We start from the raw sequence: 23,196 nt of genomic DNA, 5'->3' as shown, positions 1-23,196 counted from the left end.
GATCATCATCAAGTTCCCTGTAAATTGGAATTATTAACTCCTTACAGGGAATTGGTTGTTTGCCAGTTTATTCTGGAAGTTTCTCTGCCACAAAGAGTAGAAGATTTCAAGTGATGCAACAACAGATGCACAGACATTTAAAAATGTTCCATGAAAATATAAAATTCTCAACAAATTGTAAGATTTGAGAGAGAAGATCAAAGCAACAAAGGTATCTCTTGAAGAACTCAGGATGCAAAATAAGAGTCTGTCTGAGGAGGTGAGTGGGCTTAGAGACACGCCGGGGCCTTGAAGAAAGGAACCAGATTGCAGTAGAAAATCCGCTTCTTATTTTGATGACTAGGGATAAATGCCATGGAAAGAAACAGGACAAGCTATTGGGAAGTCAAAATTCTATGGAAATAACACAGTTTTTATAAGGAATTCTGTAAAACTCACAGAGCCGCCCCCCCCCCAAATGCTGTAATGAAGATAAATTAGTAAAGATGAAGTCTACGGTCCACCAGGCTTACGAAGAAAATGACTAAATTTAAGAGCAGCGTGGAGCAGCGATGGAGGAATGAGTAAATGCTCTGAGCTCAGCGAACTAATAAAATTACGTGGAAACTCTTAGAAAGATGTGTGAGGACGCTCGCTTGCAGAGAAAAGGAAATTGAAGTTTTAAATCATTGCATTTTGCAGTGGAAGCACAGGCCAATCACTGGAGTGACATTATTTTTAAAGAAACCAGAGAAGGAGGAAGATGAAGAGCTCACAGACAAATCTTTGCGAGATCCTTTGTTTCCAACATAAGCTGACTGCTGAGAGGTCAGCTGGACTGACATTTGGCTGAAATTCTGCTGGAAAATGAAAGAAAAAACCTTGCAGCACAAAACAGAGATCTGTAATGACCTCTCTCAAAAAAAATACCGTACAGGGTTCTGAAAACGCAGCTGATTCACCACTGGTATAAATGGGAAAAGAAACGCAGAAGCCGCCAGCTGCAGAGGAAGTGAAACCTTACAAGCAGAGGAAGAAGACACACTGAATGCAGAATGGCAGCAGAGAGATCTCACACAACCCCGGGCCGATCCTGGTGGGGGAAGCGCGTGACAGCTGGCCCGCTGTCCTCGCTGGAGTGGAGGGGAAACATGCCAACCTGGGACAGAAATTGAGGCAGTCAAACCGTGACTTCCGGAGAGAAATCCTCTTCTCCCCGCTCCTCTGACCAAACCCACGAGGACACGGTACCCACAGCTCTGGATTTCTCTTCTCTTAGGGAAGAGATACGCCCCAAATGACCTGCGGATGGGCCGAGGGGATCATATGCAGTTTCTGGAACAAATTTGCCTCTGCCACGGGCTCCAGGAGCCGTCATCAGTAAACCCAGAAACCTCTTCCCTTAGACAGTGATGATGTCACAGGTGAGGCTGGCCTCAGGGAACCCCGGCTTTCAACTGGAGGACGGAGGATGCCCACGGGGTCCGCTAGGACACCTCCTCACCGTGGGTGGCTTCAGGCCTCTGCGCCGTCTCCCGCCCCTTGCTCCCGCCGGGCTCCCCCTCCAGGCCTAGGGAACACTGCCCACTCGGGGCAGGCTCTCACATTGCGGGGAGGCCCTGCAGAGCCCCGCTCTAGAATGCCAGGCCCTCAGAGCTCTGCTCTGACCTCAGGCAGCCTCCCCTGCCCTCCTCCCATCCCAGAGCCGAGCACTGTCTGCCTCCACCTTCTGCAAGATTCAGGAAATGGCTTCAGGCTCCAGAGGTGACCCTTGTCTCGTGGCTGCTCACAGGACGACTCTCAGGCCTCTCCCAGACCTTCGTGGTGACGATGAACGGGCTTCTGGAAACACCCCTGTGCTTCAAATCCATTTCTATTGTTCTCTCTTTTTTTTATTTCCTTTTTGCGGTACGCGGGCCTCTCACTGCCGCGGCCTCTCCCGTTGTGGAGCACAGGCTCCGGACGCGCAGGCTCAGCGGCCACGGCTCACGGGCCCAGCCGCTCCGCGGCACGTGGGATCCTCCCGGACCGGGGCGCGAACCCGCGTCCCCCGCATCGGCAGGCGGACTCTCAACCACTGCGCCACCAGGGAAGCCCTACTGTTCTCTTTTGTATTGAATTTTTTATTTTCCCAGGCTGACCTGAGCCACAAATGAAGAAGACTCAGCAGATGCAGCCGCCCACAGTAGCACCTGTTTTATTTTGGTTACCATAATTCGAGTAGTTGGCAAATTCCTTTAAACATTATGAAAATACGATGAAAATGAAATACCTTTAACAAATATTTTTAAAGTTCAAAAATGTTGTCAAGGTACCTTAAGATGGAGAAAGAAGAAACCTTCTTGTAATCTGAAGTGTAGCGAGGTGCCCACCTTTGCATTGTAACGATTTCCTCACTCGGCAACCAGAAGGCCTGGAATGACCACAGGGGCCTGTTCCTTTGTCCTAGTCGCTGCCTTCACCCTGGAAACCGACTGAAATTAGGTGTGTTCCCAAGCGGGTCAGCACTCTGCCGCTTGCAAGGTACACAGACTTCTCAGGCCCAGCTCTCTTCATGCTCAGAAGGACCCGGGAGAGTGGGTTACGTCACAGTGGAGGGGGAGGGGGAGGAAACAGAGCTCGCTTCCCAAAGCCACTCCGGTTCTGGCGCTTCCCCAGGTGGGCAAAGGGCCTGGTGGGCCTCTCCCGGGGAGCGGAGAGCGGGACGGCTCTGGCCTCCCCCCGAGGGTGAGCTGGGACCCCCCACGGTGGGGTCAGGGCCAGGGTCTGGGCCTCTGGAGGTGCTGACCTGCAGCTAGCACACCCAGCTTGATCCTTTAAAGAGTACTTAAGAGGCCACCGAATTCATCCAACAAATATTCGCCGCGGGTCAGGCTCTGCTCTAGGTCCAGGAAGACAGCAGTGAAGGAATCAGGCAGAAACCCCTGCCCTCCCGGAGCTAAGCTGCAGCCGAAGTTGTCACGTTAGGAAAGTATGGTTCCTGGTTTTTGATGTTTTTTCTTCCTTATTTCCTAGACCTCATTGGTTTTATTCATCCCGTTTTTATGCTTCTCCAAACCTTTCTTTTCTCTGCTAAATCAAGTGTGTGGTCAGACGGGTAATTAAAGGTTGCAGGGACCTGGTGACAGTGAGTCTGGGACGGCTTGTCAGACGAGGTGCAGTCAGGTGTGTCAGGCTGACACTTGCGGTAATGACACTAACCCGTCCTCCAATCTCCTCCCACCCCCCTACCCCTGTTCTGTTGCTCTCATCCTGGTGTGAGAAAACAAGCGATTGATTCTGGGATTTTATTGAAAAAAAAAAAAAAAAAAAAACAAGGAAGCAAACTCTCCGCCTAAAAATTGGCATCTTTAGTCATTACAGGGGCATCACGAAGGTGACCGCTAGGCCGAAGGCAAAGGTGAACCTGTTTTCCATTGTCACCTTGAAGCCCTCTTTGCTACAGACCAGCCACTGAGAGAGAGAGAGACAGAGAGACAGAGACAGAGAGACAAAGAGAGACAGAGAGACAGAGAGAGACAGAGACAGAGAGACAAAGAGAGACACAGAGAGACAGAGACAGAGAGAGAGACAAAGAGACAGAGACAGAGAGAGACAGAGACAGACACAGAGAGAGACAGAGAGACAGAGAGAGACAGAGACAGACAGAGACAGACAGAGAGACAAAGAGAGACAGAGAGAGACACAGAGAGACAGAGAGAGACAGAGAGAGAGAGAGACAGAGACAGAGAGAGACACAGAGAGAGACAGAGAGAGACAAGAGAGACAGAGAGAGAGACAGAGACAGAGAGACAGAGAGAGACAGAGACAGAGAGAGACACAGAGAGACAGACAGAGACAGAGACAGACACAGAGAGACAGAGAGAGACAGAGAGAAACACAGAGAGAGACAGAGACAGAGAGAGACAGAGAGAGACAGAGACACAGAGAGAGAGAGGGACTGAATCTAGGGCCCCAATCAAACTCCTGGGAGAGGGACTCGGCGCGGCCCAGGCTCAGCGTCTGCCGGGTGCGCCCTGCTCCAGCCGCCGCGCTGTCGCAGAGGGTGCGGGGAGGGGCCCGGTCTGGGAAAGTGTGCGTGAGCAGCAGACGGGGCGGGGTGCACGGGGTGGGGGACGCTGGCCGTAGAGGGCTTCGTGACCCCCGGGGAGGGTTTTCATTTTAGCCGTGAGACGGCGATTCACTGAAGCACGCCAGCCGGCCGCGGCCCCTTAGCTGAGGCCTGTAGCAGCTGCGAGCGTTTCCAGAAGCCGGCAGGTGAGCCCTGTTCTTGCCTCGGGCCCCACGCAGATCCCAGCGGCGCGAGGGGCAGCTGCGGGCCTGCGGCTCCCCCGGCTCCTCCCCCGGGCTCCTCCCCCGGCTGCAGGGGTTCCGCGGCGCCTGCGCAGGAGGCGTGGGCCGCAGGCGGGTGCGGGCCCGTCGAGCAGAGGCGGCGTTGCCGTGGCTCTCGCTGCAGGCCTGGACACCGGGCCGTGCAGGGGCGCGGAGGCAAGGGCCGGGATACAGGAGAGGCGCACGTCAAGGAGCCGGGGACGCAGTTAGACGTGTGGGGTGACGTCCTCTTGAACCCGGAGCGAAGCCTTAAAGACGCTCCCAAGGGGAGCCCAGGTCGCACAGACGAAGCGGGAGAGCAGAGTGGGAAGAACGTCCAGTCTGGGCTCAAACCGAGACCTAAACGGAGAAACTAGGGCCTACGGACGCTTCCCCGGGTCGCTGACGTGTGGACGGGAAGCCCAGGCAGCGGCTCCCAACGCCAAGTAGGTAGGTGCCCGCCTGGGAACGACTGTCACCGTTAGATGAGGGGATGGGAGGGCACAGGACCTTGTGCCCAAATGGTTGGGAAAAACCCAGCGTCAGAACTGGGACCCGGAATCGCACCGCCGTGCTGCAACTGGAAGGAAAGTACAAGGAGTTGTGAGGTGTAAGTGGGCAAAGCACAGACTTTATGCCTGGAATCCTGTGGGCAAGGAGGTGAGCGTTCAGCCTGGCCTCTGCAGCCTGCTGGTGAGGCTCCAGGTGGGCTCGCTGTAGGGCTAGTAATGGCGGGAGGCAGGACTGGGCAAGCGGGGGGGCAATGGCTGAACAGCGGTACTTCTGGGCTGGGAAGCCTTGCTGGGGAGGGCGGGCTCTTAGCAGCAGCTTCCAGAGAGGAGTGCCCAGAAAGGGGGCGACGGACCCAGTGGGGCTCTTGGAAGTGAAGTGGATGCAGAAGTTTACAGGAGAACTGCAACGTTAGTAACAACTTGTGATTTGCTCTGGATTCTCAGAGTGTTACCAACCTGGGTCCTTGCACTCTTGAATCAATAGAAATTGGTAAGAGGCCAGAGGAGAACTCCAGGCAGGGCTTTATTAGGACTCTGTAGCACGAGGGAGCAAAAACAAGGAGCAGGTGCCCTCGCTTGCTCCCTGAGGAGGGCGGGCCGGTCCCTTAGATGGGCTGCGGATGGGGCGGATCAGAGGTGCGGCTTAGGTGGCCTGCCCACCCCCCTGGTGGCACCGTGTGCGGGGGGCACGCACAGGACCCTGCCTTTGCCCCCGGCACCTCAGAAGCGGCAGCTGGCTTTTGGCCTTGCTGTTCATCATTTGCCCCAGCTGGGCACGCGCGCAGTTATTTTTCATCCCTTATGGCGTCTTTGTATTTTGGTGCTCTAGGAGGTGTTTGTCCAGGTGCAAGCACTGCAGCGAAGGGTCCCAGCTCCCAGGCTGTCTCAAGAGGACCTGGTATAGTTTGGGCACCAGAGTGTGTGGAGGCTTCCTAGGGTGATGAGACTTGGTTAAATACATCGTGTGAATGTATTTGACCTTCTGAGCTAGGGTCACCTTTCTTTTTTTTTTGCGGTACGCGGGCCTCTCACTGTCGCGGCCTCGCCCGTTGCGGAGCACAGGCTCCGGACGCGCAGGCTCAGCGGCCACGGCTCACGGGCCCAGCCGCTCCGCGGCACGTGGGATCCTCCCGGACCGGGGCGCGAACCCGCGTCCCCCGCATCGGCAGGCGGACTCTCAACCACTGCCCCACCAGGGAAGCCCTCACCCTTCTTTTTTTTTTTTTTTAAATTTAATATTGGTAAACCGCACACAACGTAAAATTTACCGTCTTAACCGTTTTGAAGCACACAGGCCTGGGGTATCAAGTACCTTCACACTGTTGTGCAACCGTCACCACTGTCCATCCGCAGAACTCTTTTCATCTTGCAAAACCGAAACGCTGTCCCCATTAAACCCTAACTCCCCATATTCCCCTCGCTCAGCCCCTCCCCACCATCTACTTTCTGTCTCTCTGCGTTTGACCCCTCTAGGGACCTCATAGAAGTGGAACCGTCCAGTATGTCCTTTTGTGTCTGGCTTATTCACTGGAGCACAACGTCCTCAAGGTTCCTCCGTGTCGTAGCCTATGTCGGAATGTCCTCCCTTTTTAAGGCAAGGTCACCACTCTAAGTGGGTGTCCGGATGCTCAGATGAGGCTTTTCATTGGGGGGATCTTGCCGAATTTAACCCTCCCTTTTCCTCTGTCTCGCTGCCCTTTCTCAGCTCATCTTTCTCCCTATTCATTTAACAGGCTCTGAGCCTGCTCTGTCCTGTGCCCCCAGCTGTGTCCTCAGTGCTGACCCCACCTTCTGAGCGCCCTGCACTTCCCCCCACCCCGGGTGCCTGTGCCCAGCCCAGGCCTCCCACCTGATCCATCTGACGCCTCTGCATCCTCTCGCTCCACTCCACCTCTTCCAGGAAGCCCTCCCAAGGGCTCAGCCTGCGCTGGGTGAACTGCCCCAGTCACTCTGCTCACCTTTAGCGCAGCCCTTACTGAGCTGCATTGTGGCTATTTGCTTTTCCATTTCTTTCACTAGAAAGAGCTTTGTCTTCCTCTTTTTTTTTTTTTTGGTTCCCCTGGTGCCTGGCACGCAGTCGCTCAATAATTGTTTGTAGGATAAACATACGCATGAATAAGTGAAAAACTGCTTGGGGGCTCACCTCTGTGCAAGCCAGGCGCCATCATTAGGATCAATGGGCTTAACTGCTGCATTTTATGGACTGAGATAAAGACCTTTTTGGTGGAGATGTGATGAAGTTTGGGGTGAATACGGAAGGGACCAGTACCGTTTAGATCTGGTTCTGTGCGAAGGTAGTATGTAGAATAGCTGCCTTTAAAGGCCTCCTGCTCTCCGAGTCAGTATACAGGCATCCGTAGAGACACACAGATCCTTAAGCTATTCAAGGATCGACTCAGAAAGTGCTCAGAGCCCAGCGCACGGCTCCACGACTGTCCCGGTGGACCCTGAACACCTTCCAGAGCCCCTGGTGGTCTCCGTCCCTCGCCCCAGAGAGTAACCGCGGTCCTGACCCGCGGCACCAGGGATCCACCCGCTCTGCATGCGCCTGCGCTCCTCACGGCGAGGTCCGTTCCCGCCCGTGCGATGCGCGTTCACACCCGCGCTCCCGGTCCTGGGACTCGCGGTGCGTGGATGGAGGGGTGCCGCCCGCCCTTTGCTCGCGGCCCGGGTAGCGGCAGCGGGGTGGGCAGCCGGGGGCGGGACGCGCGCTCAAGGGCATCTTTGTGCCCCCCCCCCCCCCCCCCCCGGCATTCAGCGCGGGGCCTGGAGCACAGATGGCCTCAGTAAATGTTTGCCCAGTGAACCCATGAATGGGCGTTTTGTCACTGGATCTTTTCATTTTTTCCCTTGGCTTGCTCCCCGCTCTCCTTGAAATACAGCTGCTTTCATGGGCCGCGTCTCTCTTTATTGGGTCGCTGGGCTCGTCTTCAGAGCCAGGAAGAAAACACCAGAAACGGGCCCGCCCAGCAGCCATGTTCTGGGCAAAGGAGGCCTCCTTTGTGCCAAGAACAGACCCGTCTACACACTAGGAGGGGGATCGGGGCCGAGGGGCGGGCGCGCGGGCCGTGACTCACGCAGCGCCCAGGCACCAAGGCGGGGAGGGGGCTCTGACGTTCTCGAGACACCCCCCAACATGCCGAGCGGCCAGCCCCACCTGCCCCCCCCACGGCAGGGCCTCTGCGGATGGATTTACGCATCACATGATCCTTTCAGCGAGAGGCACGCACGCACGCACGCACACGCACGCGCACGCGCACACACAGGCTTTTGTTCCCTGCCCTCCGTGTCCGCCGGTCGCGGGCTCAGCTCTGAACTGTGGCCAAGGATTCTGCGAAAGCCTCAGGGGCCGCACCCAGAGGCGGGCCCGGCGCTGGACACAGGGCTGTAAAAGCTCCATCTCCCGCTGGCAGCTGTGTCTCTGCTTCCTTGTGAGTCTCACAGTGCCACCGACCCCCCCCCCCCGCCGCGCCCCGGAGCCTTCAAGTCACCCCCCAACACAGTCACACGCACGACGACCACATTTCCCCGCCCCAGGGGCTACACGCCATCCGTGAAAAGGGTCCCCCTCCAGGTGTGCGTTTGCTTATCTGACACGTGCTGAGTCACAGAATAAAATCACAGTGAGACCAACACTTACTTCACTGAAACGTTAAACACTGGGATTGTGGGGAATTCTGAGGTCCGGGGTGAGAGACAGCGGTCCTACTGACTTTGGTGACACGGCCTCAGAGGCACTGTCTACCTTCAGGGCCACAGCAGATGTCCAGCTATGGGAGCTGCTGTGGGAGGGCAGCGTGGAGCAGGCCCCGCCCCCGACACCCCGCAGGCAGCCTGTGCGCCCCTCCACCCTGGCTCCCGGCGGCATCCAGCCCCGCCCCCTGATGGGGGAGGGGGGGCCCGGTGGTGCCCATAGAGGCCATGCTCCGCCCGCAGTGACCAAGTGCCTTCTGGGTCCCTTGTCTATCCTGGGGTTCATTTCCTTGTTTGAAAACTCGAGTCACAACACCCACCTCACAGGATCGTCGTGGGGTCTCCCACTCGTGACCCCCTCCCAGCGGCTGGGCTTCTCTGCTTGCAGGACACGCGCTCCCGGGTCTGGCTCACAAGCTTCTCCTTGTCTGCCGGGTTGTCCCCCATCAGGCCCGGCGCCCTGCCCGGACTCACCTGGCCCCCAGCTCCCCTCGCAGTGCGGCCCTGCACCCCCCCCCCATTGTTAATTATCACCTGGTGTCTGCCTGGGGCTCAAGATGAGATGCTCTTCCCACGGGTCCGTGTGCCCTAAAAGCTGCTGCGAGAAGCAAGGCTCAGCGGCGTGAGGTCACGCGGCCACGCCCCTTGTTGGAACCCCCTTCCCTGCTTTGCTCCCCGAAATCCTAGGCTCGTGTCGTCCTTCGCGGGGACAGTGGGCACCCAGGCGGCCGCTCCCCTGGCCAGCCGGACTGGGGGGAACCTTTCTATTCGTCACTCATGGGTCAGCCAGAGGCAGGGACCGGGCCGGCTCTGTCCTAGGGTGGGATTGGGGCTCCTGCCGAGTCCGCGTGGAGTGGGGGTGTGGGAGGCCGCTCTGCGGCAGGGGCTCAGCAGGTTAGCCTCCGGGGGCTGTACGGAAGCGTAGTTGATGAAGAAACTGTATGGACATCTTTCCGAGAGTTGCAGAAGAATCTCAGGGCGGATGATTCTGTCCACTTTAAGGTTTGTTTCCCTCTGGAGCAAACCGATAGGATTAGCTAATTTTCCTTTGGTGCCAGAGCTTGATGACATCAGAACCTGGGCCGGGGTTTCTTTTGTGAGCTAAGGAAAGCTCTGGGACGGCTGCTGCCAGCACAAATATTTTGTCTGCACTTGTGGGGACCGGGTGGGGGAGGCCAGGGAAGAGGTGGGTGCACTGGGAATATAGCTTTTTGGGGATTCGAGGGCTGACAGGGGAAATTAAAAAAGAAATAGGAACGGTTCTGATAGCTTCCAGGAAGGTGAACATTCTGGAAGACTTCCCTGGAAACAGACTGCTCGTGTTAGGCAGTTTTGGTTGGAGAATCTAATCCTCCTATTTCAAAAATGAGGTAAGAGGAAAGCCACTTTAAAGGACTCACTCTGTTACGTTGAGAACAGATGGTGAGGGGATGAGAGTGGGGCCGGGGTACCGTTTAGAAGGTCAGCGCCTGAGTCCAGACGGCGACGTGGAGGCGATGCACAGAGCTAGCAGTATTTGCTGATGAGGGAGATGCAGATGTGAGAGGAAGGTGCCGGAACGCCTATGAATCAGGGGCCGCGTTCCCGAGGGGGAGACAGCGGGGGGGGGGGGCAGGCTTCCTGGGGGACCCTTGTAAAGTTAGAGGCCTCTAGGCACATTCAGATGGAGATGCTGGGTGGGCAGCCGACCGTACAGGGTTGGAGCTCAGGAAGGAGGCTGGCTCCAGAGACACAAATTTGGGAGAAGTCAGTGTGTAGGAGGCTCGTAAGCTATGGGCTGGGGGGCGAGAGGGAGAGCAGCTAGGGGAGAAGGTGGGCCCCAGAACAGAGGAGGCTGGGACTGTGACCCAGAACTAGGGGGAGACAGCCCGGAACAGCCTGGAAGCCACGGCAGCCCAGGCTGGGCAGAGACTGTGTCGGGCTCCGGCTCTGACCCAGCGGGCTCTTTGGCGGCCTCCGTGGCAGCAGCTCGGTGACGGGAAGGGCTGCCCAGTGGAGTGAGTTCAGGAAAGAAAGGGGGAGGAATGGCAGGCGTGGCGGTGATCAGAGTCAACGGGGAGACAAAACCAGGTTTGAAGGACGTGTCTACACCCTGACGGGAATAGTCTGCCAGGGGGGGTGGACTCGAGGATGCAGGAGAGAGCTACAAACCTCTGGGTGGTGCCCTGGAGGTTAGGCAGGGCCAATGTGAGAGGAGGGCTGATCTTTATCCACAGGCACAGGACGGAGGAGGACTTGGAGGAGGTTCGTCGGCTTTGGTGGGGGAACAGATCTGGAGCAGGATGCGTCGTGTACTCTTCGGGTTAGACAATGACTCCGATAGTTCAAGCACTCGGGGTGGTAGACGCAGCTCTGGGCCTCGCCTCCTGACCTCAGGCCTCTGGAAAATGTGGACACGCGGGTTGGCAGAGGCAGAGGCTCTCAGTGAGTCATGATCTGTTCTGTCGCTGGCAGGGACAGTGGCGCTCCTCAGACACTCCATCCGCCCCCCACAGCTTGTAACCCCTAGACCCCCGGCAGGTAGGCAGTGACAGGTGACTATTTCTGGCTAATGGGCTACGAGAGGGTGTGATGTGTCACTTCGAAGTTGGAGCATCGAAAGGCTGGACCCACCCCTGCAGCTGTGGCCCAAGGAGTAGTCTGGGTCCTTGAAGGACCCCATGGGGCAGAGAGCCCACCCTGCCTCTTAGCCCTTTGCCTGCATCCCAAACTGGAAATACATCATGAGCCGAGGATAGCGTTTGTTACATCACGGCACTGCCATTTCAGGGCTAAAATGTTACCACAGCATAACCTGGTCTATTACTAACCCAAATACCACGTTACCAACCATGGCACATAACAGAGCTCGGGTTTGATTTTGGATTAAAGGCCCAAGGATCCCGTGAGAGAATCCTGTGAGGCTGTGAACATCCTCGATGTTCTTGTGACCCACTGGGCACGTGCCCGGGGGCAGCTGCATCTCCAGGTGGGCACGTCACGAACCCAGGACTACCCTTTCCTCTCTTGGTAGGGAGCTGACAGGTGTCCTCCCCATGGGCAGTTCTCTTATCCATCATCTAAACCCTGCAGTTCTTGGTTCTTGGTGAACGAAATTCACACCAAGGCTCACCACCCAGACCGGTGGCAGAAAGAAGAGGGATGCTTCAGAACACGGGCCCCTTCCTCTCTCCACGCAGACAGCTGGCAGGCTGGCCTCTTTCTCGGCCTCCTGCTGGGCCTTTGCATCCGTGGGCCCTGGCCACCTGGGAAACAGGCCCTGCTGTTTCATCTGAGTGTTCTAAAATCGCAGAGTTTAGAGAAAGCCTGGCCGTGACAGAGTTCCCCGAGTTAAGGGTGGGAACTCAGGCCCTCCCCATCGCTTTGCAAAGCCAAGGCCGCTCTGCGTGGAGCCCGCCTCCTTCCCACCTGCCACCCTGTGGTCCCCTGCGGAATTACACCCTCCTGCTCGGGTTGGAATGGAAGGATCTGGTTACGGTTCTGCATTCTTATCTGATCTTCACAGGGTATTCGCCCTAGAAGGCGCCCTAGAGATAATCCAAGCCAATCTTCTCCATTTACAGCTCAGGTAACAGACCTAGCAGAGGGGGCCAGGGCTAATGAGCGGCGGGCCAGGCCTGGGGCCTGCAGCCTTGAGAAGTTCTCTGTTTACTCTTGCAGCATTTCCTCACTCAGTCAACCACTCAATCAATATTTGCTTTGCCTATGACATGCAGGGCCTCTGCTGGCTACCGCCCGGGAGATGAGAAGCCCTTAAGGAGCTTCCTGAGAAGGAAGATGGGCGTGAGAAAGGCCACTGCAGGAAACCATTGCTCTGTGGGCGCCAGGAGAAGCTGCAGCCCGTCTGCCCGAGGCGGGGAAGGCTTCCTTAAGGGGCAGAGTCGGGGCAAACCTCCAGGGTTTCCGCTGCAGGAAAGCTGGGGCGGGCAGGGGCACGGCGTGCAGCGGAGCACAGGGCAAACGGAGGTGGGGGGTTCTGGCCGCCTCGTGGAGGTTGGTGTCAGCAGGGCGTCAAGTCAGGAGGTGAGGGGCCTTGATGTCTGCAAAGGTGCTGGGCCTGAGCACCGCGGAAGAACAATTAGGGGCAGTGACGAGGGCAGGTTTATTCACTCAGTCCACCTCTCCGTTCATTCGTTCGTTCGGCGAAAAAGACAAATTGGGAGCCGGTGAAGCAGGCGGCAGGGAAGCTGGTCGGAATGCGACAGCAGCAGCCCAGGCGACAGAAGGGCAGGGTCTGTGCCAGGACGGCGGGCAGGGCATGCGGGGCGAGGGCCGGAGGGGGCGTGGGGGACGTCTGCACTGTTTGCAGAAATAGAGAGGATTCCTGAGTTTGTGTGGGGAAAGGGAGGGACAGGTGTGCATTCGGCAATGTCGGGCGGACAGGAGGAGGGCTGGGGGCGGGGGCAGCGGATGGCCGAGATGACGGGTCCAGGTGCTTGGGCACAGTTAGGAGGTGCTGGCCGGGAGGCTTGCGTGCGGCTCGAAGAAGAGCGAGGCTGCCTGCAGAGTCACACTTTGGAGAGTGTGTGATGAGCAAGATGAGGTCCATGGATGTAATTGCCCAGGGAAAGAGCCAGGTGGGATGAGAGCAGGCCCCGGAGGGGCTGTCCCGGGCTGGGTTCTGCAGGGAGCAAATTCAGAGAGCTTAGTCGGAATGTTGATGAGAGGACGCTGGGAATCCACACCCACGGAAGGAGGGAGAGGATGGGACTGGATAAAGGGAGCGGGAAGGTGCAGACCTCAAAGCCGGCCCTGGGAACCGGGGCCCTCTGCTGCAGAGCTGGCACCTGGACAGACGTCTCCTCGAGCAACAGAATCGAAAGTGTAAGGGACTAAAGGTAACTGCCTGCGCAGGCAGCTGGGGCCAATTATGCAGAGCAAGATACAAAGAGACCACAAACCAGCTGCCACTTGGGAGGTGCCGGGAGCAAGGACGGGGTCCTGCGCGTGCCCCCTGCCCACCGCACCACCAGGGGGCGACACTAAGACACGCCTCCACCCTTTAGCCCGTTTCAGGGACAGCTCGCCTCCTTGCCCACTTAGGGGGCAAGCCAGGGCACCTGTCTCGTTTTCGTTAACTTGCGCTGTAGCAAGAGTCCAATAAAGCCTTGCGTGAATTTCCCGTCTGGCCTCTTACCAGCTTCTATTAATTAAGAGATTAAAGGGTCCAAGGACCCGGCTTGGCAACAGCCCCATGGGGGGCTCTGGAGCTACAATGGCTGTCGAGTCCCCCGGGAAAGACCTTTGGGCAAGGAGGCTCTCGGCAGCTGAGGTAATCAAGAGGGGTGACACTTGAAGGTCCCAGACCCCAGGGCCCAGTGACAGTTCTTTTCTGAAAGGGGGCTCTCTGCCCTTAGGCCAGAGGTGCTTTTTGGTCCACTTACTGTCACAACTGGGCAGGGGATACCAAATGACTCGCAAGTCGGTCACCCAGGAGCAGGACATTTTCCTCCCTACCCCGAGGGGAGACAGTAGCCCTAACCTCCTCCTGACATCAGGGTGCACCTCACTGCTGGGGTGCTGCCCCTGCTTCGAGACTTGCGGGGCTCTGGACACAAGGAGCCCAAAGTGCTAGTGACAGCCACACACAGCAGTGGCTTCGCGGACTCCTGCCACGTCCCCTGGGGGCTCCGATGCTGCGGTGGGTGACGCTCTGGGGAGCGCCGTCCCCTGGATGGATTTTCGGGGGGATGGTGAGCGCGGTCGCGCCTGCTGCCACACCCCTGGCGTCCTCGGCTCACGAGGTCTTCCTCTGGGGACATGGCGCCGTGGGAAGCGCTTCGGCTCAAGCTGTGTGGGGCGTCCTGGGGCTCCGCAGCCTCACCGTCTCTGAGCACCTCTCTCTTCGGTGGGTGGCAGCTGAGGGTGATGTGACCAGTGGCTCCCATGGGCCTGGGTCCACCCTCCCACCTCTTTCCCCGTCTCGGTGACGTCACGTGGAATGCCACGCGGAGGACTTGGATGGTGGCTCTCCGAGGCCCCGCGGACGGGAGGGCAAACCTGTACCTGGAACGTGGCCCCCATGAGAACAAATCGCTGGCGCCTCTGGGTGGAAGGAGCCCGTCACCACCCCCCTGCTCGCACCCTTGGGGGGGGGCAGTGCCACAGAAGAGCTGGGGCCTGGGCCTCCTGGCCAGTAGGACATCTGGTGGCAGCAGTTGCAGGGTCGACCCTGGGAGGTAGGATTCCGTGCTGCTGGCTCTTGCGGAACCTCCATCTCTGCTACCGTGGCTATTTTGTCCTTGTCCCTTTGTGCAGCCCGGGTGGTGGCGACAGGGCTGACCAACGTCAAGTGACGGAGTCCTTTTGTCACTCAGTTGCTAAATTTGTCTCCTGTGGTGGGCGTTCTCTGCTGGGTGATAGCACGTGATACAGTGATCTCCACACTTCATGGACAGTCCGTCCACGCGCCTCTTCTCAGACTTCCTTGCCCCCCACCTTCCAGTCTTCCTTCCTCCAGGTCTTGACCAGCCCAGCCAGGCCACTGGCCATTGCCCGCGAGTCTGTATATACTCTAACCTTGGGCTGCTGCTCTGTCGACACACAGGAGATGACCAGGTGCACTGCCAGAGTGAATCTGTAATGCAACTGCCATCCATTTGTAGCTTGCATTGACCCATCCAAAAACCAAGCTCAGGCTTTTACCCCATTCTTCAGCCATTTTTATGGGATCCTGCATACAGCCATAAGTGTGAGCTGAGGACGACAGGGCACTGGTGCAGCAGAGGTGACAATGATGTAATGCATCAGTGTGATATTATGTGGGATGTCTATAGACAGTGTAGAGCTCTTCAGACTACATTTTATCAGGGGGTGGAGAGCTAACACAGCCTTGGGCTGGGACTACTGTTCATATAAACGAATATCGTCATCCATCCACGTCAGTGCAAACTGTTTCTGCTCCTTTTTTCTGATCGGAAGAGAAAAGAGTGCATTTCCAAAATCCTGGTCCACCTCCCATGTACCTGAAGACTTATTATTCTGCTCTGGCAAAGATACCACAGCTGCTGAGGCAGCTGCAATTGGGACTGCTTCTTGGTTGAGCTTATGGGGGTCTGGCGCCGTCTTCCAGCCTCAGCTGGTGAAGTAGAGAGGGATGAGGACCGCCGCCACTGCAGCCTTTGGATCCACGAGGCTCCACCCCCCTCTGGATGCGCTACTGCTCGGCTGAAGAGGGCAGCGTCACAGGCTCCTCGGCGGCGTTCTCCACTACGGTAGCTCCTACCCCAGGCCAAGGAGCCAGTATGGGGGCATGCCAACTTCCAAGTGCGCCCATCCCAATTACATGTTCAGGGGACAGGCGAATGGCCCCAGATGGGTCTGCAGACCTAGTGGACCCTTGGCCGGCACTCTGTTTATCGTCTGGTTCCTGTAGGCCCCCGCACTAGCAGGAGGCCAGTGATGACACTTCTGGTCCTCGTATCTCAATGGCAGCTCTGACCCTTGAAATGCCTGGGTCTTCCTCTTTCCCGAGTATACTGTTACCTGAGTAAATGGCCACTGGTCCCTTTGGGGAAGGGCCGGGGGTCACAGTGTGTTGCAGGGGCCCTGGTGACCTCTTCAGTTATTTGGCTCCCAGAGACTGAGCAAGCAACCACAAGATCAGGGTGCCTGCTGGTCAGCCGTCCTCAGTGTTTTGTGATGGTGTAGGGTGACTGCTAGCCTTGTATCACCCTCACCTCATACCCTTAGCTGACCCCGTGGGCACCGCGGAGCGAAAAGGGCCCTTTGCAGCCGTCCTGCACTGGGGGCTGAAACGGCCTGGCCTTTACACAGCTGTCTCTGCCAGCCACTGGGTGGGCTGCCCTGGGGAGGCTGTGCAGACACTGCAGGAGGCCCCAGTGGAAGGCTCTCTGCTGATGGCGTTGCCAGCAGCTGGGACAACCAGTCCTTTCTTGACGGGGTCTGGGTGGCACATCTCAGGGTCCATCACAGAGTCTTTGGAGCAGCCAGTGTGGTTGATGGAGTGGGTTCCTGAGGACGTGGAGGGGGCGAGGGTCGGAGCACAGGGGGAGAGGTCAACCTGGGGCAAGGGGAGGGGCATCTCCTGCTTAATGAGGGGGAGAGGAGGTCAGAATGGGGTCACCCGAAGGTAAGGGTTTGAGAGGAGGGACAAGGATTTGGGGAAATCGAGCCCGGTGACCTCGATTTTCTTTGTAAACGCAGAAGCTGGGTCATCTGCTGAATGTGGGCTTGGGTGGGGTGAGGACTTGAGGAGAAACGTCCTCCAGGTAAATGAGAGGATGCGATCTGGGGACCACAGGACAGTGTGTTGAGGGGCAGCTGATGATGGGGGGGCCTGGAGGTTGTGAGCCCTGCCTGCTGGGTCATGTGGCTTCCCCAGCGGTTATCTGAGCCGCCGGAGGAGCAGAGAGGGGCAAGCTCCCACTTGTGCTGGGCAGGTGTCGGGGAGAACAGGGCGCAACAGGGTGTTAGCTTGTTGCCTTAGTTTCCCCAGACAGCTCTTCAAGACTCTTTAGGGAGAAACTCTCTGTTTTAAAAATGGTGCTGGGGCTTCCCTGGTGGCGCAGTGGTTGAGAGTCCGCCTGCCGATGCAGGGGACGCGGGTTCGTGCCCCGGTCCGGGAGGATCCCACATGCTGCGGAGCGGCTGGGCCCGTGAGCCGTGGCCGCTGAGCCTGCGCGTCCGGAGCCTGTGCCCCGCAACGGGAGAGGCCACGACGGTGAGAGGCCCGCGTACCGCAAAAAAAAAAAAAAAAAAAAAGAAACTATTGTCCTGAAAATTAAGTACATAATTGAATCATTGATAATTAGCGAAGGGAACAAACTTTTAACAATACTTACTCTCTTAAATGTCAATTTCATCAACTTAGATCTATTAGAGATTTAAAAAGCACAACTCTGATAGTTCTGACATAAAACCCAACAGTCAGTTGTAACAGAATCTGACAAAAATGGGCGCTGTGTGCGTTTACCACAAACACTCTCTCTCAACACACTGAAGCCTTCCTATGTCAACTCCGCGTGTCCTAGAGTGACTACAAGTCAAGGTCCCCAGCAGGGATGACAGTGGCCCCCTTTCACCTGCTTCCCACGCCTCTGAGAGGCACCCGTTCTTACTTCCACTTTGCAGATGGGGAGACTGCGTCTCAGGGGTTGAACGGTTAGGCAAGGCCCACGCTTGTACAGGACATCAGCTCAGGGGGTCTGGGTCCAAAGGCGTGCCAACCCACCCCCCCTAACTCAGTCCACGCAATTTTCCTTTCTAGAGCTTCCCTCGACATCGCTGCCATCCTCACGGCTAGCTGCATTCAAGGCTTCCTGCTGTTACGGGGCCGCTGGGAGCAGGAGGATTTTGGAAAATCTAACCGAGCACGAGAGACGGAGGAGGCTGCTTTGAGTGCATGCGGCACCGACTGAACAGCGCTGCCCTCTGCTGGGCGGCGCGTCCCCACCAGGTAAGACGCTCCCACAAGTTTACACTGCTGTCCGCAAGGACGCTGGCCCGCCCCGCCCCCGCCCACTCTCGGGACCCACCCCTCCTGCGTCCCGCCTGGGCCCCGCCCTTCCCCGGAAAGCCGCGTCCACACCGGGATCCACCCCCGCCCACTCTCGAGCCCCCGCCCCAGGCCCCGCCCCACCTCGGGATCGAAGGCGAAGGCGCGCTCGACCTCTCGGCGCTCGCCTGTTCGGGTCTGGCGGCGGCGGCGCGGCTGGACCGCGTCGGGCGCGTGCGGCGGGGCCTCCGGGCTGCATGGAGGGGCCGGGGGCTGCTGCGCGGGGGAACGTCTCCCTGCACAACTTCAGCGCGAGGCTGTGGGAGCAGCCCGTCCACTTCCACGTCATGCGGCTGACGGACTCGCTCTTCCTGTGGGTGGGGGCCACGCCGCACCTGCGCAACCTCTCCGTGGCCATGTGCACCCGCTACGTGAGTGCGGCGGGAGGGCCCTGGGTGGGTAGAGGGGCCGGGGGGGCGGCGGCGAGGGAAGGGGCGAGGCGGGAGGGAAGGGGCAGGCGGGGAGGGGCAGCGCCGCGGGGTCCGGGAGGGGGCGGGGAGGGGGCTAGGGATGCGGGGGAGGGATGGGGTCCCAGAGGCCGGGCCGGTGGGGGCCGGACGGTGACCGAGGGCCTCAGGCGCGCGCCCCGTGCCCAACAGGTGCCCACCAGGGAGACCACGGAGTCGGTGGCCCCCAGGGCTGTCCCGGGTCGGGGAGGGGCGCTTGGGGCTCCCCGGGACCGGGGTCGAAGAGGGTTTCGCTCCCCACCCGGGGAGAGCTGCGTCCCGCCGCTCGGCTGGACCTCCTCCGCCATTTCTGGTTGGAGTGTCAGGGTTTCCTCGTGGGACCTCTGCTGTCCGCTCACACTCGCCCTGGGGGGTGGCGTCTGCCCCTGTTTTTCTTGCCGGCTCCGTGTTGACCACATTTATCTACGTTTCCGGCCCAGACGCCTTTCCCGCCCTTCCCCTCCCCTCCCCCGTCTCGCTGGGGAGTGTAACAGGCGGCTCTCACTCGGCGTTCCAGGCTCCGCCCCTGCTCCTTCAGCAGCCAGCCCCTCTCTGTTACAGCAGCTCCCTCCCAACCTTGGGGTCAGCTTTGGATGCCCTCTCCCATCCCACGCTCCACGCGCCCAGTGTCAGTGAAGCAGCAGGCCCTGCTGTCAGCAGAACCTGCAGAATCCAGCCTCTTCTCACCTGCTGTCTGGGCCAAGGCTGCATCTCTCGTGGCGGCAGAGGCCCCCTTTGCCCTGTTATAGGTTTCTCAGAGCTGCTGTTGCAGAGTGCCACAGACTGGGTGGCTGCAAACAACAGGCTGATTCCCTCCCAGATCTGGAGGCCAGAAGTCTGAATCAAGGTGTCAGCAGGGCTGGTTCCTCCTGGAGGCTCTGGGGGAGAAGTCGTCCCCTGTCTCCGGGCTTCTGGTGCTGCTGGCACCTTGGTGCTCCTTGCTGGCAGCCTTGTCACCCCCAGTCCTGCTGCCAGTGTCACAGGCCTCCTCTGTGTGCCTCTGTCTCTTCCCTTCTGCAGACACCAGTCCTGCTAGATGAAGGGTCCTTCTCACCTTAACTTACATTTCAATTACATCTGCAAAGGCCCTATTTCCAAACAAAGTCACCTGCACAGGTGCTAGGGGTTAGGACCTGGACGCACCTTTCGGAGGTCGTGGCTCAGCCCTCTGTGCTCCCTTACGGCCAGTTCTCCGTGGGCTGCAGTCAGGATCGACATTCCTCTGCTCAGACCTTCCGAGGGTCCAGAGCCTGCGTTGACTTCCAGGCCCTGTCAGCTGCTGGGGCGCCCCTGCCCCTCTGTCTTGGCACCCGCTCGCCTCTCTGGGCTGCTCCAGCCCTTCACCGGGCAGGCCTGCCTGCCGCCAGGAGAGGCTGCAGAACTTGGATGGCGCAGGCCCACTGCAGGGGGGCCAGCCTGGGACGGGAAGGGGAGCCGTGGGACCCTGGGTGCTCAGGTGATCCAGGAGCATTGGGCCTTGCAGGTGGGGCAGCAGTGCTCTTTGTCTTCCTTGCAGGACCCCATCCCCGTGTCCACTGCTCTCCTTGGGGACGTGTCCGACACGACGTCCACTGGCCTCGCCCAGCGCTTAGGTAGGTCCTGCAGCTTAGCTGCCCGAGTGCCTGGGTGGGGACCTCGTTGTTCAGCGGAGCCGGGAGGCGAGTCACTGGAGGAGGAAGACTCTGTCTGGGAGGCGGACCCCCGGTCTCTGCGGGAAGGAAGGCCTTGTACACCGGGCTTCTCAGGAGCTGACCTGGTACCAGCACTGCTCGGGGCTTGTGCTGCCCACGGGCTCCCGTGCCACCCTGGCTGCTGTCCCGGCCGCCCAGTGACAGGTGATCTCGCTCCTCTTCCTCGTGGGAGGACGGGGCGAGTGACGCGCACGGTGCCTAGTGGGCAGCGGCTCCAGGCAGCCTCCGGGGGTCCGGTGGTGCACCGCGGGGGCAGGAGGGACCGTCGTTCGCCGCAGGTGGTGTCGCTCAGAGCTCAGAAGGGTGACGGGCCTGGCCTGAGGGTGGCCTGAAAGGGCGTCACGCAGGGCCCCGAGGTTGAGGGCTCCAGCACCCCAAACACGTGTCCTGCAGATGCCGAGGCGGTTCAGGTGAAGATGCCCCCAGCTGGCACCCGTGGCCGCCGGGTGGTCCCAGGCGCCGGGGACCGTGACCGGCAGGGCAGCCTTGCCGCCTGGCCTTCGTGTTCACAGTGTCCCAGCCACGTGCGGAGCCCCGGGTCCCGGCTGGGGGTGGTGATGAGGCCCGGGCCCTGATTTTGAGGAGCTTATTTTGTAGTTGTGTTGATAGTCCTTTTAGCCTGGTCTCCGGGGAGTGGGGCTGTGTCGCTCCGGGACGCACGCATGTGGACAGCGCGGCCACGCGGTGGAGGCACTGCCAGTGCGTCGAGGGCCGGGGCTGTCACGGGTGGCCCACAGGTCGCACCGCACGGGGCAGAGACCTGGCGGCTGCGTCTCGGGGACGCCCACCGCGCTTGTCCTTTCGCCTGCAGCTAGAGCAGCCCGACTAGGAAGTTATCTTGGTAACTTTTCATGAGGAAGCAACTTACAGAAAAGCCACAGGAAAGATATAAAGGATTCCTGCCTAGCCTTCGCCCAGACTCCCAGGCGCTATCATTCCTGCTCTGCGTTCGAGCTGCTGGTTTTTTTGTGAACCGCGTGAGAGCAGGTGGAAGGCCTGATGCCCCTTTGCTTCAGTGCGTGTTTGCCAGCGTTTCGGGGTGACGCGCCCGCAGCAGGCAGGTCCCCTGTGCCGGGCCTGGTGGAGAAGGGAGGGAGGCTGCCGGTTTGTGGAGCTGGGACTGGTGGGTCCCCCCCAGTGTGGACAGAGTCCAGGAGAGGAGGGTGGTGGGGGCTCGTTTGATGAGCCACGGATAAGCCGGTTATTCCAGTGAAGTGCGATGGGCTCCCGGCGTCCTCGAGATGAGGCCTGGAAGCGGTTTGTGTGCGAAAACTAGGGTTCTTTTTCTTGTTTGGGGCATTTTGTGCAAACGTTGGGGCTCTTTTCAACATTCTCTCACGTGGTTTACGTCGATTTATAATCTGCATAATTTGGAACAACACAGACCAAAAAATACATTCTTTCTAACTTAATTAAAGTCAGACGTTAATGGAGGCTCCCACCTGCCCGTATCGGCAAACCCGGCGGCCCTCGGCCACCGCCCGGCAGGGACAGGCACACGTGGTGAGCTGCCAGCTCCCCAGGGCGACGCGTGTGCTGAGGCCACAGAGGACCGTTCTGCAGGGAGGTCACCTGCAGTTGAAAACGTGTTATTAACCGTCGTTGGTTGTCTGGAGGGTGCTGAGAAGAGACAGGTGCCCCGGGACAGTGTCTTGTGTGGGAGAGGTGAACGGCCTGGGGGTGCTGGGGGCTTCGGTGTGGACGGGGACCGCTTGCCCTGTGTGGCTCTGGGGGGCAGGGTGGGGCTGCCGGGTGGACCGTGCAGGCGGGATGGTTCTTGGCTCGCGGAGCGGAGGGACTGGAGTCAGTGGCCCTCGGGGCCCGGGACTTGCCCGCCGTTGAATGCGGGCAGGCTGAGCGGCTGCGGCTCCACTGCCCCGGCTTCTCCCGTCGCCACCTCTTCGCCTTTGCCGATGGCACTGACGTAGCCCCTGACTTTGGTGGGGGGGGGGGGGGGGCTTGCACCCGCCCCCTGTGGGATGGGGCCCAGGGAGGAGCTATTTCACCGAAGAGGAAGAGGGGGCCGGTGCCGGTACCGCCTGGCTCGTCCTCGGGACCTGTCCTGCCTTCAGATTATGGGTGTGCAACCGCGCGTGCTTTTGGCGGTTGGAGCAGTGCACGTCGGCCATGAACGGTGCCGTAGAAAGGAGCTAAAGCACGTCTCTCGCCTTGCGTTGAGGAATTGTACGTGTGTGCGTGTGCGCCTGCACGTGTGTCTGTGTGGAACGTCGGCTCCCCTCTGTGGGCGGGGGGAGTTGCTGGAGGGGGCGGTACTGAAGTATAGATAAATTCTGGGGGCCGTGCCCCGCTGCTCGCGGGATCTTAGTTCCCCGACTGGGGATTGAACCCAGGCCCTCGGCGGTGGAGGCGTGGAGTCCTAACCACTGAACAGCCAGGGAAGTCCCAGGACGTTAGTCTTTTAAATACTTGCACATTGTCTGTGCTTTTTAGAAAGCGGCACAACCAGCTAGCCCCGTGTGCAGAGCAGTGGGTCTCAGATGGTAGAAACAGACTTGGCAGGTCTGGGCGGGGCTGAGGGTCTGCGTCTCTCACGAGGTCCTGGCGCCGTGGCCATGGGGACCGGGCTTTCAGAACCGCTGCTCGGTGCCTGTAGTCTGGTCTGCAGCAACTGCCCGTGTCACCACAGGTGTCAGAGCTTGCTTCTCTCCCTGGAAGCCCGCCTTCCTCTTCCAGGCCTTTCTTTCCCCGCAGTGGGTCGCACGCGTCCGTGTGCTTTCTCTCGTTTCAGCCAGGAAGACCAGCAAACAGGTGTTTGTCAGCTATAACCTTCCAAACACCGACAGCAGCTTCACGTTGCTGGTAGAAAACAGGATCAAGGAGGAAATGGAGGCCTTTCCCGAGAAGTTCTAGCCGAGGCGGCGGCAAGGACGCAGACGTGCGCGCCCGGACGGACGTCTGAATAAACGCGTGGGGTCTCGCCAGCCGTCAGCAGGGTCACGCGTGATGTTTGTTTTTAAAGGGTCGGTCTTCCCGCCGTCACTGGAGTTGGGCCCCAGGGCTGCACCCGCAGGAGGAGGCAGGCGAAG

At 59.0% G+C, this 23,196-nt stretch overlaps 1 protein-coding gene and 1 long non-coding RNA gene across 2 annotated transcripts in view; both read left to right on the top strand.

Moving 5' to 3' along the window:
* LOC131763895 (uncharacterized) overlaps positions 1-17,973 on the top strand; it is a 72,700-nt gene extending 54,727 nt beyond the window's left edge. Inside the window, exon 4 of the long non-coding RNA XR_010835202.1 lies at positions 17,725-17,973. This is a non-coding gene — a long non-coding RNA (uncharacterized lncRNA). The remainder of the gene's footprint in view (positions 1-17,724) is intronic.
* A 156-nt stretch (positions 17,974-18,129) lies between these two features.
* On the top strand, positions 18,130-23,098 carry PSMG4 (proteasome assembly chaperone 4). Its single transcript, XM_059076641.2, has 3 exons — positions 18,130-18,383; positions 19,975-20,050; positions 22,899-23,098. Exons 1-3 carry the CDS (start codon positions 18,210-18,212, stop codon positions 23,018-23,020), a joined length of 372 nt encoding a protein of 123 aa, XP_058932624.1. The 5' UTR covers positions 18,130-18,209; the 3' UTR covers positions 23,021-23,098.
* Positions 23,099-23,196: the final 98 nt, after the last annotated feature.

The sequence above is a fragment of the Kogia breviceps genome, chromosome 10 (genome assembly GCF_026419965.1).
Source record: "Kogia breviceps isolate mKogBre1 chromosome 10, mKogBre1 haplotype 1, whole genome shotgun sequence".
Classification (NCBI taxonomy): domain Eukaryota; kingdom Metazoa; phylum Chordata; class Mammalia; order Artiodactyla; family Physeteridae; genus Kogia; species Kogia breviceps.
Note: the sequence above shows the minus strand (reverse complement) of the source record. Positions and strands in the feature narration are given on the sequence as shown.

Excerpts from the sequence above, each read along its gene's own strand:
- PSMG4 (XM_059076641.2), top strand. The coding sequence starts at position 18,210 with ATGGAGGGGCCGGGGGCTGCTGCGCGGGGGAACGTCTCCCTGCACAAC. Across the intron at positions 18,384-19,974 it reads TGGCCATGTGCACCCGCTAC|GACCCCATCCCCGTGTCCAC; the intron begins GTGAGTGCGGCG and ends TCTTCCTTGCAG. Across the intron at positions 20,051-22,898 it reads TGGCCTCGCCCAGCGCTTAG|CCAGGAAGACCAGCAAACAG; the intron begins GTAGGTCCTGCA and ends CTCTCGTTTCAG.